Source organism: Sciurus vulgaris (genome assembly GCF_902686455.1).
Source record: "Sciurus vulgaris genome assembly, chromosome: 6".
Taxonomy (NCBI): domain Eukaryota; kingdom Metazoa; phylum Chordata; class Mammalia; order Rodentia; family Sciuridae; genus Sciurus; species Sciurus vulgaris.
The window spans coordinates 23,016,779-23,037,099 of NC_136466.1; the positions used below are offsets into that span (position 1 = coordinate 23,016,779).

Sequence of the window (20,321 nt, forward strand, 5' to 3'; positions counted from 1 at the left end):
ACGTTATCCGGGACAAACAGCCCAGCTTGTTTTTGTTTTTGTTTTTGTTTTTGTTTTTGTTTTTGTTTTGGTACCAGGGATTGAACTCAGGGGCACTCGACCACTGAACCACATCCCCAGCCCCATTTCATAATTTATTCAGAGATGGGGGTCTCACTGAATTGCTTAGTGCCTCACTTTTGCTGAGGCTGGCTTTGAACTGGTGATCCTCCTGCCTCAGCTTCCCGAGGTGCCAGGATTATAGGTGGGCTCCACTGTGCCCAGCTAGCCTAGCTAGTCTTGAGGTGACTCCAACTTCAGCCATGGAACTTGAATGAGTACTGCCCAGCTGAGCACAGTCAACCCAGGGAAGTGAAAAGTCAATTGTTTAGGCACTCAGTTTTGGGGTGGTTTGCGATTCAGTGATAGAGAACTGAAACAGTTGTTCTCTAGATTCCCTGCAGCTGTCTTTCTGGCCTTTTCTATTCCTTGACTTGATATTTTATATTCTGGATCCTATGGTTTTGTTTCCTGGCTAATCCTAGCGCTTTGCTACAGATTTTTCTTCCAAAGCTTCCTAAGGAAGGTGGGTGGGAGGTCAATTTTGTGTTAATCTATGTCCAAAAAGGTCTTTAAAACATTTTTACATTTGAGTAAAAAAATGGTAGGGAATAAGATTTTAGGTTAAAAATCATTTTCCCTTCAGAATTTTCAAAACATATCTCTTGCACTCTTCTTTACTTTGATGTTTGGAAGACCAGTGCCAGCTGTTTCCAAATCCTCCCAGTGCAGTATGTTTCTGTGTTCTCTCTGAGCTCTTTTAATGCCTGTTACTCATGTCTAAAGTTCTTACATTACACGATAGTGCAGTAATAATTTTTGTGGGAATCTTTTCATTCATGGGCGTTAGCATTTCATTGGGCTTCCAATCTGAAGACTCATTCTTTTAGTTATGGGAATCTTTTTTAAAAAACATTATTGCTTTAATAATTTCCTTCCTTCTATTTTTTTAAATGTACTAGAACAACCTTAGTCATATGGCATTTTAAATGATTATACTTTCTAGCAAATTTCCTTCACTTTATAGTTCAAATATTATCTCCACCCCAAAACTTGCCATAAAATGTTAGGATAGAGACAACATTCTTAATTAGAAGAGCTCTTTCTCAGTGTCTGATTTTTTTTTCCCCTTTTATGCCTTGTCTCTTCTTTTTCATATACATAATATATCTTTTCGGGGGTGATACTGTCTTTTAAAAATATTTTTTTTAAATTTCCCCCTGCTCTCCTTATAGACTTCGTCTCCTGTTCGAACTGTAGCCTTTCCTCATGTGTTGGCTGAGCTTCGCGCGTCTGTTCATTTCTAGAAGTGATGCACTGAAAGCTGCTGCAAGTTCTATGTCCATGGCAGATGTTAGGCTGCTGGCTTTATTGAGGGGAGTGTAGGTTTCATTGTCAGGAAACGCCTGAATATCAACATCTTGTAAATGTTTTATAGGCCAATTCAGTTTATGCAGAGATTAACTCTCTTATTTTCCTGGGGATTTGGTGGGAAAGGATTCCACCGTCCACAGGCTATCCGTGGTAAGATTTTCTCTGAATCTCCTATTCATCTAGCTTCTTTGAGTCCAGAATTTCAAATGCTATTGATGTGCAAGCAGTGATGAATCTTTTTCAGCTCATTTAGCTTATTATAATTAAATGAGGCTTTTAAAAAAATCTAGAACATTGGCGCATCTTCAAATTTCTTTTCTGGTGCTAGATAGGATAGGCTTGGCCTTATGGATGCGCTAGCCTAGGGTCAGAGGTCAAAAGGGGATGTAATTAGAGATTAAGAGTATGGATTTTGGAATCAGAAGTCTGGGTTTGAGTCCTATTTCTACAACTTCTTAGCTGTGGCTATTGAGTAATATTTGTAAATACCCTTAAACCTCATTTCTTTTGCCTGTTAAACAGGAAAAATTATATATATATATATATTTTGTAGGAGTGGGAAAATTAAATAATAAACAGTAAGACTGAGCTGAATACCTGGCATATAATTAAGTCCTCAGTAAGCACTAGTGATTAAAAAAAAAGTCCTGATTTATAGAACACAGCAGAATGCTAAGCACTGATTTTATTCCTCCTCTAGTTTTCAATGTACTACTTAATCTAAGGAATTCAAAGGACCCACAAAATCACCTCCGTCAGTCCCTTACTCTGGGTTAAGGATTATCTTTTGTGCTTCTGTGTCTGTTTGTTGCCTGAGCCTGTTTGTAACCACCACGATATGCTTCTCTATTGAACCTCTATTCTTCTTTTCAACTTATTTTAAATTATTTTATTTGTTCTTTTTAGATATACATGACAGTGGAGAGTTTTTGATGTATTATACATACATGGAATATAGGGCTGGGGGTATAGCTCAGTTGGTAGAGTGCTTGCCTTGCATGCACAAGGCCCTGGGTTCAATCCCCAGCACCACAAGTATAACTTATTCTAATTAGAATCTCATTCTTGTGGTTGAACATGATGTGAAGTTTCACTGGTCGTGTATTCATATGACATATGTATTCATACATGAACATAGGAAAGTTACTGTCTTTGCTATTTCCATCCTCCCTCCCTTCCTGACATTCCCCTTTGTCAAACCCACTGAACTTCTGCTCTTCCCTCCCCACACCTTGTTGTATGTCAACATCTGCACATTGAAGAACAGAAAATTCGACTTTGGTTTTGGGGGATTGACTTATTTCACTTAGCATGGTAGTCTTCAGTTCCATCCATTTACTGGAAAATGCCATAATTTCTTTCTTCTTTTTGGCTGAGTAATATTCCCTTGTATATATGTACCACATTTTCTTTATCCATTTATCTCTTGAAGGGCACCTAGGTTGCGAGATTCTTTTTTCCAGTAAATTCGAACAGTATTTTTGTCTTATGTGATGATTGCTTGCAGTCCTGCTTTTCCTTCTGCATTATCAGGACAAAGTGGCCAGGGCACAGGGTGAAGGAGAACCTAGAAGAGGAGTGGGGCTAAATCCATCTAATTTGCCCTTGGCTGCACTAGAGGACCCAAGGGAAAACGATTGCAAGTAGGAAGAGTAAATTGTACTTTGTCACCAGGAGTCGGGTGATCATGATCGCACACAGGTTACACACACACGGCAGGTGAGCACACACATGCTCTTGCACACATAGGAAATTCCCCTACATGCGTGGACAGAGGCACGTGTGCACCCACACCATCACTCCACACATTTGTGCGCACACACTAATCACCAGGAGAAAAGTGCTCAGCACATTTTATCACACATCCCAAATTGAGGGAGGCCATTCAGGATGGAGGAAAAGGAAGATAATGAGACAAAAAGAGAAATGAAACTAAAATGTCCCACCCTGTCAGCAGTAAGCATGGTATAAAAAATGGGTTTTGGACAGACAGACAGACTCCTGTCAAAATGTCCAAAGGGCCTCTCCTTCTCTGGCTGGTGATGGAGTTCGGGTGGTTTTATCTGGGTAAGTGTTATGGAGCCTTCCCTGGGGAGCCCTGGAGAGTTCATTAGGGTGTAATGGATTCCTGTCACATTCCTCTTCTCCTTTCTAGATTTTTCCTTTTTGGAGTGTTTCTCCATTGCCGTGTTCATAGGCATTTACCTTGAGGTTGATCTGGGGGATTGAGGGTTAGGGTAACTTGTACTAACATCGGAAATGACCATTTAAGATAAGACATAGAAATAAAGGGTCCGGGGGTCAGGTGAGTGGGGATCAGAACTGCCATCGGAAGGAGCTACGTAGCACAGAGTCAGGGCAATTTGTTCTGGTGATAATGCTTGTTATAATTCGTATTATTCTCTTTAAGAGTGTTGTTTGCTTTTTGTCTTATTTTGGTTTGCAGAGGATGAGGCTTCCAGGTGAGGGTTCTTTCCTGCCCACTGCTTCCAGGTTTCGAATGATGCCATGCACACGCTTAGCTTTGGCCAGTGAGCTGCCCTTTGCACCCTGGGGGTTTCGGCAGACGCTGGCCTGAGCTGCGGCTGCTTCCCAGTCCCTAGCATTGACACCGGGAATGCAGCTAAATCATTCTGCCTCTTCCATGCGTGGAGTGAGGGGCCCATGCGAGACCTTTAACTATCTGTGATCCCAGGACCAGTCAGTATCTGATGCTCTTTTGAAAGTCTGTGTTTATTTGAGTATGAATTTTAAAAACATTCTGTAGGAGAAAACACCTTTGTTCTAAGGAAAATCACCAAGTCCCCCTGCCTCTCAAGACATCATGCTCTTCTTTCTGGCTCTTTCTTTCTCTGTAACTTGAAGCACCCTCAGGTCTCCCCTAGTCAGACTTTTCCTGCCCCCTGTAGCCTGAGCTCTGGTTTAGGCGCTTCTGCTGAGACCTCCTCCACCAGCAGGAGGTCCTGCATCAGAGAACTTGTCACCCATGGCAACTGCTCCCTCAACTGCCTCTCTGCAGGAGCTCTGTAGGCTCCCAAAGGGCCAGACAGGGCTGCTCATTTCTTGTGTCTCAGCACCTGATTCCGTGCTTGGTACCTATCAGGCAGGCAAGGGACAGTGTAACAGAGTCCTTGTCACTTTCACGTGGCATGTTGGTTTGGTGCGAGCACTCCCTTTTTTAATGTAAGAAAACCATGTTCTGACTCTTTATGGCCGTTTTAAGCTGGTCTTTATGTTGCCCTGGGGGCTTGGAGAGTTTGCTATGTAGATATTTGCTGGAGTCTGTGTCCACATGTCCTGCTTCTGGCAGGACACACTGATGGAATGGGCTTCTCCCATCTTGCTTGAAGGAGGCAGCACCTGGTGAACTGTTCTTTTAGTTTGATTTGTTTCTTATTTATTTATTTTTATGTGACTTTTCTAAAATGGCCAACTTAGGGGAGAGTGACTCCACAGAATTACCAAGGATCAAAACCAGATGTGCACGTTAGGGGTGCCTAATGAGACCCTGCCCTCTGTAGATGGTGAAACCAAGACCTGGATTGGGAAAGGGTCATCCACTGGGCAAGGAACCAAGCTGGCCCCAAAACCTTGGTGATATCCACCCTGGTAATTCCATAGAGGGGACTAATTTGATTCCAGTATTTCCTTCTCCTCGGGATACTTCGGCAGCTGGAGAAAAAGATTCTTGTCCCGTTTCTAAATTCCAATGTGGTTGGTTACTTCTACTTGTACTTAATTAACTTCACTTGGCATTCAGTACTTCTTGTCAAGTGAACCTTAGCCCTCTTCCTGAGGTGAGTGCTCTTTGTCTTATGATAATGACTACTGTGGCTTTTCTGTAAGAAGTCAGAAGCAGTAACTGGCAGATGAGGTTTATGCATGACCCTGAAAAGTCCTTTCTGCCACACCAATGCTGCGTGCTTCCTTTTTTCGAATATTGGCTTTTAATCAGATGAGTAATATAGAAACTCCTTTACTGGAAAACTAAGAATATTATAGAGCTCAAATCCCTTCCAATCAGTGTGCCTGGTTCCAGCCCTTTCCCTGTCACTGTGGAGATAACTGATGTCATGAACTTGTTCTGTCCCACCAGAGACTTCTCTATACTTTCCTACATCTCAGCTCGTCAAAAATGCAAACTGTTCTATTTATTTGTGAAAATGTTTTATATTTTATGTCTTGTTTTGAAATTGGCCCCTTTCATACATTAAAATGGCTTGGAGTTTTCATGCAATTCCTACGGGACTTTCAAACACTATTAATCTGCTTAGACTTCCTGCAATTGAAGAATGCTGCAGTTCAGCCATCCCCACATGAACATTGTTCATCCCATTCGCAGATAGATGAAGACGGCAAAAAGTATTTGCCAATAAGCATCTTTGTGCACACATGTTTTTCGAGGGTGGATAAAAAATATGAGGCTGTCCAGGCAAAGCTAAGACATGCACATATTTAACATTAATAGAAATCACCAGGGTGCCCCATCGTAGCTGCACCAGTTCACACCCCCATTTCACTCCAGTTTGCTCCAAAAGGCTGAGTTATTTGCTCAGTTCCCCCAGCAGTATCTGGGAGCCCGTTTACTCACCCCCTGGCCAAGAGTTTATTTTATATGTCCTCAACTTTTGCCACTAGAATGGATAAAATTAATTGGCTGCTCCTATTTTCTCATGTCTTTTGCTAGTTTTTTCTATTGAGTCTTTTGTTATTGTGTAATAGGATGCCTGCTTTAATACTACAGCGCTCAGGAAAATAAACTGTTGAATCTCCAGGAGATATCATTGTTGCATGTATTTTTAAGTTCATTTACGAAATAGTCATAGGAACAAGTTCATGGTTTAGTATTTCCTAATTTTAGGTGTGTATATCCTGCATTGTTAATGCCGCTGAGAGTGATAACAGTTTACTTCTTTTTTCCTGATTTTATGGGGGTAAAATGGACTTGCCATCAAACTTAAAAACTCCAAAATCTTTCCACTGTGGCAAAATAAAGAGACTAAATTCAAGGAAGAGTGAAAGCTGATCTAAACTTGAATGAGCTTTCATTGTGGGAGCCAACTATGGAAAGCTGAGGGAGCATGTGGTTTTAATTTCCACCTGGGTGACTCTTGGGCTTCAGGGTCACTGTCTCCTAAGGAGCAAGACCTGGATGTTCTTGACAGCTGAGGCAGGAAGGAACATGGCCCTACTGGCCATGTCTTATACAACTCAGCCAATCAGCTCAGCAAGTTAGTGAATGGAGGGTCTCATGGGTACCTTGGAGAAAATAATTAGCAGAAACCCAGATACTGGAGAAGGTGCAGGATGTTCTTCTAAGGATGTGAGAGCTATTGTCTACTGGGCCTCTCACTTCAACAGCGTTTAGCAAGGGTGTGGGGTTTAGAACAATTGATCATGCTCAGTTGAACCAATGGGTTTGACATGTGCAGTAGTGAAAATGTTTCAAAGATCCCCAGAGATGGAGGTAATCTTAGAAGAACTTGCCTGGTGGTTCTCAAACGCTGCAAGAATGGCCAGCTGCAGCAGAACAACCTGCAGAACCTGATTAATGTGCCGTCCATAGGTCTTGACCATAGGGATACTGACTTGGATTTCACCAATATATTATGTATTTTTAACAAGGTCTCCAAGTCATGCTGATGAGAACCAAGGTTAGGAAACTCTTATATTTCATTTTAGAAACATTCCATCTCACATGGAGTAGCTTACATGGTAAATGCAAACCTCCATAATTTTTATATGTCACAGCTTCCATTTTATTTTATTTCCACATTTTTATTGGTGCATTTATTGTGTATAATGATGGGATTTGTTGTTACAGACTCCTTCATGCACACAATATTATAATATAATTTGGTCAATATCACTTCCCAGCATAGAGCTGCCATTTTAGATAATTCTCATGGTCCCTTCTAGCCCTAATATTTAAAAAGTACTAAGCGACATAAGTTTGGCACAAGAAGAAAAATACTGTATGAGCTCACTGGTAGGTGAAATATAGCAAGAAATTAGAAGGGAAGATGGAGAAAGGGAGATGCTGATTAAAAGGTGAAAATTTTAGTTAGACTGGAACAATGATCTATTGCACTGCATGGCTTTCACGGTTAAATATAATAATGTGTGTTTCACACTTGTTAAAAGACTTCATGTTCTCACCACAATAAAATGAATATCAGTGAGGTGATGAACATGTTAATTATCTTGGTTGAATCTTTCTACAGTATATACACAGATCAAAACATCCTATACACCCCCTAAATAAACACAATTATTATGTGTCTCTTAAAAATAAATAAACACCCATGAATTCCTTTAACTTCATATTATCTAACATTAAAGAAATGATCCCGAGCAGCAATCTCCATTTCCAATTCTGAGAGGCGAGAAGGACAATGGCATGTAGCCTGACAGCTCCTCTTCCAGTCATGGCGCGCTCTGGGTGGGAGACCCATTGGAGGCACTCAAATTAGGACACGGTTTTGGCTTATTGAGGTCCAGTGGGAAGAGAGTTGCTTTTGGATTAGTTTATATGAGAGAGAGGAATTGGATTACATGGTCTGGCTTTGATTTGAGAGTCTATTGGTTGATTGAATGGTACTCAAGAGTGTTTAAATCAGTAGGAAGCTCTCAGCGCCCAGATGAGTCTGTAGACCCAGGTGGCCAATGATCTCTACTGGGGGTGAAGCGTGTGGAGTTAGGAGCTCCCAGGTGCTGAGGGGCACATCAAATTTTATGCTAAAGGGAACCTGCCAAGTGCAGTGGCACAAGCCTGTAATTCCAGATGCTTTTGAGGTTGAGCCAGGAAGACGGCAAGTTTGAGGCCAATCTTGGCAATTTAACAGGACCCTATCTCAAAATTAAAAATAAATATGGTTGTCTATGTAACTCAGTGGTAGAATACCCTGTGTCTAATCCCCAATAAACAAAAACAAAGACTACAGTTCTCTGCATCTTTCTGGAATCATCTATTTGTACAAAAGCTGTGTTGCATATCTGAGAGATTTTAATAGTGCTCAGCTTAGTATTCTCATTTTCCCTTGCAGTACCAGTCACATCGGAAATTACCGTGAGGTCGTTTTTGGGTCAGTCGGTGACTTTGCCCTGTTTATACTTGTCCTGGTCTCAGAACAGCAACAGCATGTGCTGGGGCAAAGGTCAGTGTCCCAAATCCAAATGCAGCCAGGAGATTCTCCACACAGATGGGACGAGAGTGATCTCCAGTACATCTGCAAAATATAGGCTTCGTGGGAACATCCAGAGAGGCGATCTTTCCTTGACCATCTCCAACACCAACGAAGGGGACAGCGGGGTGTACTGCTGTCGCATCGAGGTGCCGGGCTGGTTCAATGATGTGAAGAAGAACATTCGCCTGGTGCTGAGTAGAGGTGAGCAGATGAAGGGGGACTTTTGCTGGGGAAGGGAAAATCCAGTGGTTAATGGGAGTATGGTCAGATTTGTATCACTATGACCAAAATATCCACAGTAACATCTTAGAGGAGGAAAAGTGTATTTGGGGTCATGGTTTCAGAGTTTCAGTTCATGCTCAGCTGACTCCATTGCTCTGGGCCCCAGGTGAGACAGAGCATCATGGCTGAAGGGCATGGCAACCAGGAAGAAAAGGAAGAGGTGGGGAGAGAGAGAGAGGGAGAAGGAGAGGGAAAGGGAGAGGGGAGGCAGGGAGAGAGAGAGAGAGAGAAAGAGAGAGAGATAGAGAGAGAAAGGGAGAGGGAAAGAATATATGCTTAACTCAATTCACCAGGGACAAAATACAAACCCCAAAGGAAGACCCCCAGTGACCTGGTTCCTCTATCCATACCCTATCTGCCTACCATTATCATCCAGTTTTTCCATATCAATGAATTAATCCACTGATTCGGTTACAGCTCTCATAATCTAATAACTTTACCTCTGAGCATTCTTGCTTTGTTCTACACATGAGCTTGGGGTCACCTCATTTCTAAACCATATCAGAGGGTGATAGATTCAGTGGTGGTGGTGAAAAGGCCGTACTTGCCTAGAATGTGAGTGGGAAGATGAGACTTGAAATGCTAAGCCATGATATGAAGCAGGCAAGGAAACTCAAACACCTAGGGCCAAGACAGCCTCAGAATGAGAGGGGTGAGTTGGGGAGAGGGAGGAGCCAATGAACCGCAGAGTCAAACAGAAGAAGGGGGCTGCTGCTTATTTAGTGGGTTGTCTGGTACAGACATCGGGCACAGTGTTTTCAGATCTCCCAATTTTTACATGAACTATATTACTTTTTACATATTGACTGATCTCCACATAATAATTAAATATATACCATGTGAACTAAATAAAATGTGTTCCTGGCTAAGCATCAGCCTATAAGCAAATGGTCTGACTTTGGACAGCAGGAAAAGGGATCTGGAGACAGAGAAGTTTTCAGGCACACTTTCCTTTGGTTGCCATCAGTTCCTTTTAAGGAATAAAATTTGGAATTTAGTGGGACTCCTAAAGATCTGAGCTGGGTAGAACAGGCTCTTTTGAGCCTATGGTTAAATTATGCTATCAATAATACACTTAAAAAATAATCCACGTTAGTGCTTGTCCACAATGCAGATTCTCAAGGTGAGGTGTGTGTTATGCCTGCATCCACATTACCTGGAGGATTCTTGGGCTCTATTCCTAACAGACCAGTGCCTTCGAAGGCAGAGTCTGAATGTCTATACTACTTTTCCCCATCTTTTTAAATTGGTGCTTTACAGTTGTGCATAATGATGGGATTTGTTTGTACATATTCACACATGCACACAATACAACAATATAGTTTGGCCAACCCTCTCCCCAGCACTTCCTTTTCCCTCCCTTTCTCTCCCTTTCTCCCACACTGGTCCCTTTCCTCTAACTGATCTCCCTTTGATTTTCATGAAATCTTCTCCACCATTTTTTTTAAACTTTTTCCTCTCTAGTTTCCACATATGAGAGAAAACACATGACCCTTGACCTTCTGAGTTTGACTTGACATAATGGTCTCAAGTTCTGTCCATTTTCTTGCAAATGACATAGGTTCACTCTTCTTTATGGTTCAATAAAATTCCCCTGTGTATATATATACACCACATTTTCTTTATCCATTCATTTGTTGATAGATATTTAGTTAAGCCCTTGTGAATTGTGCTGCTATAAATATGGGTATGCATGTATCACCATAGTATGATGACTCGAATTATTTAGCATAAATACTGAGGAGTGGTATACTGGATCATATGGTGGTTCCATGCCTAGTCTTTTGAGGAACCTCCATACTGTGGATATGTATATTCTTTTTTAAGCTTCTCTGTTAACTATGAAGTACTCTAAAATTTGAGAACAACTAAAGTGGATGCTTTTAGAGAACTTCCATACATATCAGTATCTTTTTCTCTTATGAGATTGAGGGCATTCTTCTAATTTTGCAGAATAAGAAAGAAGTTAAATGACTCTGAAGCAATCAATAAATGGGCTAAGGAACTGGGCAAGACACTTCACAGAAGAAGATATACAAGCCATCAACAAATATATGAAAAAGTGTTCAACATCTCTAGTAATTAAAGAAATGCAAATCGAAACCACCCTAAGATTTTATCTCACCCCATTGAGAATGGCTATTATCAAGAATACAAGCAATAATAGGTGTTGGCTTGCATGTGGGGAAAAAGGCACATTCATGTATTGCTGGTTGAATTGCAAATTGGTGCAGCCACTCTGGAAAGCAGTATGGAGATTCCTCAGAAAACTTGGAATGGACCCACCATTTGACCCAGCTATCCCACTTCTCAGTTTATACCCAAAGGACTTAAAATAAGCATACTACGGTAATGTAGCCACATCAATGTTTATAGCAGATTCACAATAGCTAGATTGTGGAACCAACCTAGATGCCCTTCAAAAGATGAGTGGATAAAGAAACTGTGGTATATACACACAATGGAATATTATTTGGCTATAAAGAAAAATAAAATTTTGGCATTTTCATGTAGATGAATGGAGTTGGACAATATCATGCTAAGTGAAATAAGCCAATTTCAAAAAACCAAAAGCCGAATATTTTCTCTGAGAAGTGGATGACGATACATAATGGGGTTGGGGGATGGGTGTAAAAAATGAATTTTGGAATGTGTAGCCGGAAATGAGGTGGGGTGGGGGTGGGTGAAGGAGAAAGATAATTGAATGAGACAAACATCATTACCCTATGTACATGTATGATTGCACAAATGCCATGAATCTACATCATGTACAACCATAAAAATGAAAACTTGTACCCCATTTGTGTACAATGAATCAAAATGCAGGCTGAAAAATGAAAATAAATAAAATTTTAAAAATTGACTCTGACCCAAGTCTTCTCTTATCTTGACTGGTATAACTAGCTATTACTTTATAAAATGGTTGTTGGCTTTTATACTCTACAGGGTCACTTCCAAGTTCATTTGGAACAAACAGTGTCTTTCTGCCATATTAAAGTCTGTGGGAATTTGACATATTCTAGAGAAGGTGAGATGCATAGAATAAACTGTAGATAACGAATTCAAGTTTAGATGCTTATGGAGTGAGTAATGTTGGCATGAGCCAATCTTTAATATCTGAAGTAAACTACATTCCCATCAACAGTCACATACTTGGGCTCATTTTTGATGCATTAGTGAATTCATGCACTCATGAAATGCTTTTGGAGAACCTATGTATGGCAGATACTGTGAGGGGCATTGGATTCACAGAGGAGAATAAAACAAAGGCCAGGTTTTCCTCCTGTGCTTGCAGTCCAGTAGAAGTGGACCTTGAACAATAATAATCAGATAATGGAGTAGATGGCACTTCTGAATTGCCACTAACCCTGCGGAGGGGAAGGCTGAGAGCACAGGAGGAGTGCTCAGAAGTGACAGGAAGGAATGGGGTGCAGCAGATAGAACAGGTTCTATAGCTGGAAGGTCAGTGATGTGTCCAAAGAATGGCGGAAAGGCCAGTTGGCTGAAAAAAGTGAGAGGAGGCTGAAGCCATGAGATTGGAAGGAAAGGCAGGGCCAAGGGAGATGGCGCCTGGGCAGGCCAGAGAGCGGGCTGGGTTCTCCATCTTATGGTCACATAGGACCCCACATGAGTTTCAAGCAGGGATGGGCATAATTAGATCTGTCACTTAGATGACGACTGTGGCCCGTGTGTGAAGAATGGACTGGAAGGAGAGGAATGCAGGCCAGAGACCCAATGGCAGTGAGCATTCCAGGGGTCCAGGCCAGCAGACCTGGTGAGGGCAGCAGGAGAGGAGAGAAGCAGACAGGCACCTCGTGCCTTTGTGTCCCTGTCTCTCCTCCATCTCTGCTTGGGGCCAGACACACCTTGTATTGATTACAGCCCCAACAACCACGAGGAGAACAACTACCTCTCACCCACCCTCCACCCCTCCCATGATGATGACCAAGGTGGGGCTTCCAACAACAGCCAAGGCGACCCCTGACCACACAACTGGAGCACCGCTTCAGACAACGGCCACCACGGTCTTCACCACGGCTACCACGTGCCCCCTGACAACACTCAGCTCCCTCCCAGAAGTGGCCACAACGAGTCTTCTGACGACTGCATCTTCTACGAATGGGCCTGTCCCCACCACAGGTACATGGCAGAACTGGCCACTCCTTCCCTTCCCCTAGGCAGATGTGCCCTGGTTTCCTCAGGACAGGGTTGTCACTGGGGCACCCGGGAACCTTCTCATGGGCCTTTCTGTGTGTGCATGTGTTTGCTTGTATTGGTGTTCAAGGCCAAGCATCTCAAAGGCCTCAGGTCGGGTGGCTTGAACATGCTCAAAGTCCAAGGTTAAGGTGTCCACAGGGCTGGTCCTTCTCAGTCCTCTTTGGTTGCTTGTCTTTTTTGGATGCTTGTCTTTTCCCTGTATCCTTCCGAGGTCTTCCCTCTATCTGTCCTTCTGTGAGACCAATCATACTGGATTAGGTTCCATCCATATGACCTCCATTTACCTTAATTATTTCTTAAAAGGGCTTAATTCACATTCTGTGGTACTGAGGGTTGTCATGTCGACATGGATTTGAATGGCAGATACGCTGCAGCCCACATGGTGCTTGTATGTATGTGTATGTGAGGAGGTGATTTCACTAACTGTTCCTTTAATTGTTTTACGGAAATTTTGTCTTTTCTGTTTCTTTTCCGTTGTGTTTTTGACAAGTCAGCTTCTTGGGTTCTCCAGCTGACCTCTGAGGAGTCTTGCAGGAGTTGCTTTCTGAAGGACCGGGAAAGGTTATTTGGGGTCAGACCCCAGCGCTCTCCTTTCAGGGTGAGGTCTCTGCCTGGGCATTAGAGATCGGTTGAGGAAAGGCCTTTGGTGCTTGAAAATAGGCCAACTAGCATTGTCCTTGTTTCTCTATTTCCTCTGAATTCTCCTGACCCTACAGAGTGACTAGCTCCTTTGCACCTCTCAGAGTGACTGGCTCCAATTGCTTGGTGGAGCTTCCACCATGTTTCAATTTCTCACCCTGAGGTCAGACTACTGGAAAACAACCACCAGGTAGCATTTAGCAACCTCAGTAAGGCTGCAGAATCCCAGTGGCTTCACAGTATTGAATTGGCTAATTCTATGATACTCTGAGTTGTTACTAAAATCCTTAATCAATTTTGCATTTTTAAAAAAGTTCCTTTGGGCTTTAAAATCATCATCTTAAAACATCTTAGTTTCTTTTCCTTGTGTCTCAAAAGTACCTTCCATCTTTCAGGAAAGCTGGAAACACAGAGAAGCACAAAGATGACTGTTAGAAAAAAGGAGGGCTTGTCTGTCTTGGCCCCTCCCAAACCCCTTCCCAGGCCCCCCTCTTGCCCACCTTGGCTCTCCCAGGTCCCTCCCACTGCAGGCACTTCCCTGGCCCCTCCCCAACTCTGAATGTCACCACCTACCACAGATACTGTGAACACTGTTAGTTTTTAGCTGCCTTTTGTCAAACTTTTTTCTTTTCCAGAATCAGTACTTTTTCATGGATCCAGCCCAACTTGGAGAAGCACCAAAGCAACTTCTGCAGTCACTGCCTCGTCCACAGCCAAAGGTGGCGGACCCTCACTGTACCTTTCCGCATCGCATGGGTTGGGGAGAAAGAAGCACTGGGCTCGGTGGCCCTGCCTGTAATCCCAACCACTCTGAAGGCGGAGGCAGGAGGATCACAAATTCAAGGCCAGCCTCAGCTACTTAGTGAGGTCCTAAGCAACTTAGTGTGACCTTGTCTCAAAATAAGAACTAAAAAGGCCTGGAGATGTGGCTCAGTGGTTAAGCAGCCCTGGGTCAATCCCTGGTACAAAAAAAAAAAATGTTGACTCAGGTGACTAGGGATGACCTTGAGGCCTTTGTGCCATGAAGTCCACCTGGCACAAGTTGGCATCAGGGCAGCGTTTGTGGTTTGCTCATTCCTGTAGCCCTAGAGAGGAGGGAGGAGAGACAGTGCCCTTCCTGCTTTGTGATTCTCCTTGGTGGCAGGTGACGTGTCTCTGGCATGTTTTCCATTACTCTGTAGGCTGCAATGGGACTCCTCTTTCTCATCCTAGTTCCAAGGATTTCAGTTTTTTTTGATGAAATTCAGTGGGACGTCTGTTTACTCTTTTCCTTTTGTTCTTCCAAAGGGTCTGAAACTTCAGTTCTTCCGTCATCTACATCCCTGGTGACGTGGAAAGCAAGTGACCCAAGGGAAACAGTGACTTCTCCTCAACCAGGTAAGGGAGGTGTGTTCTTGCAATTGGTTTGTCTTTGGCTGTGGGAACAATCTGTCACATGGCTGCATGTCTAGGATTCTGCTGGTTCAGTTCCATTGTGTCCTATCCCACATCCCTCTGTGAGCTGGGGTGAAAGTGAAGCCCGTCACAAGCCTGGGGCTGGCTCTGCCTCCCGTACTCATGTTCAAAGCCCCTCTATGGAGATCTCCCTTCTTCTTCAGCAACTTCAGACTTGAAACCAGGAATGTGGTAGGAAAATCACTGCCCATTTGTCAAACCAGTACTTATTTCTTTTAAATCACACAAATGTTATACTAATGTACATAAAGACAGAAATAAAATTCTCCTGGATTCCTGGCCTTAATCCCCAGCCTCTCCACCCCCCAAGATAATCACTGTTCTTGATTGAAGATGGCCATTCTAGATCTTTTTCCTTCCCTCATGTGTATGTGTGTATGTGTGTGTGTGTGTGTATGTGTGTGTGTGTGTGTGTGTGTTTTAAGCCATCATATCATATGCAGTAAGGCACTGCATGTTATATGATGCATATGATATTTAAGTAAATATCAATATTTCCTTATTGATACAACTGGACCACTTACTTTTTCAATCCATGTAGCAACCTGCATCATTATATTGAATTGCTCTATAATATTTTAAACCGTGGTTACTCATAGTATCTTTTGCCTATTGAAGGGAATTTCAGTTGCTCCAATGTTTTCCAATTATCAATGGTGCTTCTGTGAACTTTCTTGGATATGCATGCTTCCTTAAGCATTTATACAAGTATTTCTCTAGGTAGGCTGGTGACCAAGAAGTAGAAATGCTAGGTTGAAAAAGCTGTGTACTTTCCAATTTAACGGCTATTACATAATTGTCTGTAAAAGAGCTTGTGCCATTTATTTTCCCACCCACAGAATATCTGCTTTCCCATATCCTCCCTACACTTGATGTGACCTTTTTGTTTAATTTTGTTTCAATCTCCAGAGAACATGTCATCTTGTTCTTTTCCTGTTTTGATTAACGGAGAGTTTGAGCATCTTTTGTATGTATATCAGTCAGAAAACAGATGTTCCTTAACTCTAAAGGAGGCAATGTAACATCACTTATGGGGCACAGAAGACAGGGTTGGGGGGATGGACAGGAGTGAGTGGAAGGGGGGAGTTTGAAATGACACTATAAATTAAGACGCGCTGCAAGTGTGATCTCATGTTGAAAAGCTTTGGCTCGCACCATCTCCTATGGTGTGAAGATCTGGAATAGGAGCTGAATAGGAGTTAAAGGGAACCTGGGATACAAGATCCAAACTCTCTTTGTTTGTGGATTGGAGTAATGTGGAGAACTACTTCATGGCAAAAGAGAAGGAAGCAACTAGAAAGATAGTGGAGGGTTAGGAGAGTGTCCCCAAACTATCATGTTGTAGTCCCTTTAAACATTACACTATTTTACATAGAATTGCAAGGAAATAACACAGCATCTCTTTTCCTATTTTCTATACTATCCCTGATAATATAATTTCACTCCTCCTGGACCAAATCCTACAAGAGAGAGAGAAAGAGTCCTTGCTGCAACGTCCATAGGTAGAAGCGGAAGAGGAGCTCGCTACAAGGCCAGTCAGACTCTGTCACACTGAATCACGTTGGAAGAAACTGGAATTTACTGAGCACATGTTATGGGCAGGGTTCAGGTTGAAGTGTCAGGGCTGCTTCATTTAATTGCTCTCAGCAGATGCTCAGAGACCAGGTTCATCTAAATCTCCCAAGGTCAATAGTTCTCAGGTAGCAGATCCAGGGAGTCTAGCTGTGATCGCATGGTCTTAAATATGACTTTCTTTGCCTGGGCTTCCAGTCTGAAATACAGGGTCATGTTCCTTTCATTTATTACCCTTTCTTCCCATTTTTTTTGTTACAATGAAATTTCATATAACTGCAGTCATCACTACTGAGGACTTAACTGTGTGTTTGGTGACAACTGAAAAGTTCTTACATCAGGTTCTTATTTAAATCTCACAGTGATTTCCAGGCAGGTGCAGCTCTCATTCTCATTATGTAGGTAAAGAAACGGAAAAGAAGAGAATTTATTGAGGAAGCTAATACTTCCTAAGGCCTTGCTTTGTTTTAACACTGTACCTTTTCTTCGCATTATCTCTTTTAATTTTTATGAATTCCTATGGGATGGGTAGAGCCATCACCTCTGTTTTGGAGTCCATGAAGATGCATAGCTTGTCCAGTTGATGGCAGGTCTGGATTTAGCCCACGTCTTACAAATCTGAGGCTACTTTGACAATCCCAAGAGGCTGCTTCCTCCTTATCTCCCCTTTGAATAAGAGTTCTTCTCTGTTCTCATGAAATTGTTGTAGCCCACTTTAGAGGGCCTGCACGTCTCTGTGGGTCTTTCTTTCTCTGGCTAATTGTCCCTGATTCCCTCCTTATGTCTTCACTAATTTTTTGGATAGTAAGGCTTCTATGGTTGAGAGCTAGTTTAATCCTTCGCATTCCTCAGAGTAACAGTTCCTCACCCTCACTCTATGGTGTCTTAGAAATGGAGCTCAGAGATTTGGAGCCACTTCCTCAAGATCACACAGCTGAACAGAGAGAGAGCTGAGAGTTACTCCCCAGATTTAGATTTTTTAAAACTATGTCCATTTTTAAATGTTATTTTATGTATTTATTTTTTATGAGGTGCTGAGGATCAATCCCAGTGCCTCACATGTGCTAGGCAAGCACTCTACCACTGAGCCACAACCCCAGACCACTATGTCCATTCTTAAACTTTGTCCTTAGTGAGGATTATCTGTGGATGAACTTTGGGTGGGAATGGGGAGCATAAATCCCCTCAAATTGTGTGTATAGTTTTATGTCTTCGTGTGCACACAGTGTTCTGTGGAAAAGCTCAGACCTTTCATTGGCTTCTCCAGAAATTCTGCAATTCCAATTTAGGAATCATAATTCGATCACAAACATAAACAGCGACAATGAAAACTCTAATAAAGATCTTACAGAGATCGTTTTTCTCCCTCTCAGAAGTCTAGGAGAAGCGAGCCAACTCTTAATCCTCTAAGAGGATTCATTCCATTTATTGCCCGGAAGCAGATGTGTGTGCCGTGGTCCCAAGTCATTCCCTGCAGCCTTGGTCGCCTTTGCTTATGGACTCCGCAGCCAGAGCACAGAGAGGGCACTGGCTGTCTCCCCTGCTGACTGTGTCTCAGGTTCACTTTGCTCCAACCTCTCCAATCCTTTCTTCCCAGTCCTCCTGGCCGCTGGGTGGCCTCACTGTGGTTTCTAATGGCCCGAATGCTCAGGGTCACATCCCCGTTTTGTGGTGATTTTTCCTTCTAGCTCTGTCCTTCCCTAAATCTCAGTTTCCTCCAGCTGGACAATGGGGATAATAATAATGCTTATCTCAAAGGACGTTTAGGCGACTGTGAACTGAGGAAATGATGAGTATATAATGATCGGCTGGCAAATGATCATCATCTCGAAGGATCCCTATGTCCTTCCTTTACATCTCTACCCTAGTCCCACTTGCATCCCTTCCTTTTCAGGCCAGTCCAGAAGGATAATGAGAGGCCATTACTATCAGCTGTCAACTGGCTTGCTATTCCTGATACGTGCATAGACACTCTGCAGTTCTTTATGGTTTTTTTAAACTGCTGATCACACTGGGGAAACAGTCACTGTGTGATGAAATTATAAACTTGAGGAAGTGATCAAATCTTTGAAAATCTCTACTAACAGAATGAATGTGAGATTCTGAAAGCTTTTCACCAAGTCCTCTCTAGGCTGTTCTGTGGTGCTGGTGATTATTGGCTTTACTACTGTGGGTAGACATCTTTATTCTCCCATTATTTTGTCTTTCTCAATCTGTGCTAAACTTGGTTCAATGTACAGAGGTTCCAATCCAGAGTTTAGATTTGAAAATCAAGTTCTATCTGAAAAAGAAGAAAAAGTCACCACAAAATGGGGATGTGACCCTGAGCATTGGGGCCACTTAGAAACCACAGCAAGGCCACCCAGGTAGTCGTTTGAGGGTTTCCGATCCATGTTGTTCATTTTATGAGGCAACTCCATGTGCACATCTTCTAGATCAATGGCCACTCCAGTTTTAAAGTGCTTGGTCTGCATCAAACAAAGCTCTACCCAGGACAGACATCCTCACCTCCACTCTCCAGCTGCATAGAAATGGTGATCAGAGATGCAGTGACCTACCCAAGACCACACAGCCAGACAGAAGGAAAGCTGGGACTTTGCAGCCAGGATTCAGGGATATGAACCATGAGTCTATGAACTCCTGAGTGAGAGGCAGGTGTAGGGGGAAGTCTTGTGTGGAATACTGGAAACTGAGGCACAGAGAAGACCAGCCATGAGAGGGAGACCTTGCAATGAATTAGGAAGAGAACTCCAGCCAGAGCCAGCGCTGTGGATCTCCTTCATGGCTGGTCTTAGTCCCGGGACTGGCAGGCATTGTCTCTCAACAGAGTTTCCTTGAGGCAGGGTTTTATAGTCACTCCTAAAGTATTAGGATTCACTTTTTCTCAGCTCCTAAATGGATCATTATACCAATCACCAGCATGAAGTCAACACGGTAGGACTAATTTAATGCACCTGAAATTCAAATTTAATGCACCTGAAAATACAAATCAAAACTATACCAAGATTCCATCTTACTCCAGTCAGAATGGCAAGAATCAAGAATACAAAGAGCAGTAAATGCTGGCAAGGTTGTGGGGAAAGGAACAGTTACAGATTGTTGGTGGGACTGCAGACTTTCCTTCTGTCTGGTCACTGTGGAGGGCAGTTTAGAGGTTCCTCAAAAAACTAGGGATGGAACCATCATATGACCCAGCTGTCCCAGATTAAGAAATTGAGATTCACACACACACACACACACACTCACACACACACACACACACTTACATACAATGGAGTTCTACTCAGCTATTAAAAAGAATGAGATTATGGTATTTGCAATATGGCAATGTAGAATATCAGGCTATGTGAAATAAGCCAGACTCAGAAATTCCAAGGGCAAATTTTTTTCTTGTATGTGGAAACTAAACTAAAGGAAAGTGTGAGGAAAGGACAAGATTGCATAAAGAACCAATCAAATACTTATTAATAGATGAGTGGAAGGAAGTCTAGTAGAGTAGAGGAAGGAGAAGTGGGGAGAAGGAAGGGAGAGCCATGGATGAACCCAGCTACTATG

General features: G+C 42.7%; 1 protein-coding gene across 1 annotated transcript in view; it reads left to right on the forward strand.

The window, feature by feature from the left end:
• The first annotated feature begins 3,375 nt into the window (after positions 1 to 3,375).
• The window catches only part of TIMD4 (T cell immunoglobulin and mucin domain containing 4), a 36,705-nt gene continuing 19,759 nt past the window's right edge, over positions 3,376 to 20,321 (forward strand). The window contains exons 1-5 of the mRNA XM_079144986.1: positions 3,376 to 3,480; positions 8,460 to 8,801; positions 12,765 to 13,022; positions 14,375 to 14,458; positions 15,027 to 15,116. Of these exons, the coding sequence (XP_079001112.1) occupies positions 3,423 to 3,480; positions 8,460 to 8,801; positions 12,765 to 13,022; positions 14,375 to 14,458; positions 15,027 to 15,116 (832 nt within the window). The 5' untranslated portion in view covers positions 3,376 to 3,422. The remainder of the gene's footprint in view (positions 3,481 to 8,459; positions 8,802 to 12,764; positions 13,023 to 14,374; positions 14,459 to 15,026; positions 15,117 to 20,321) is intronic.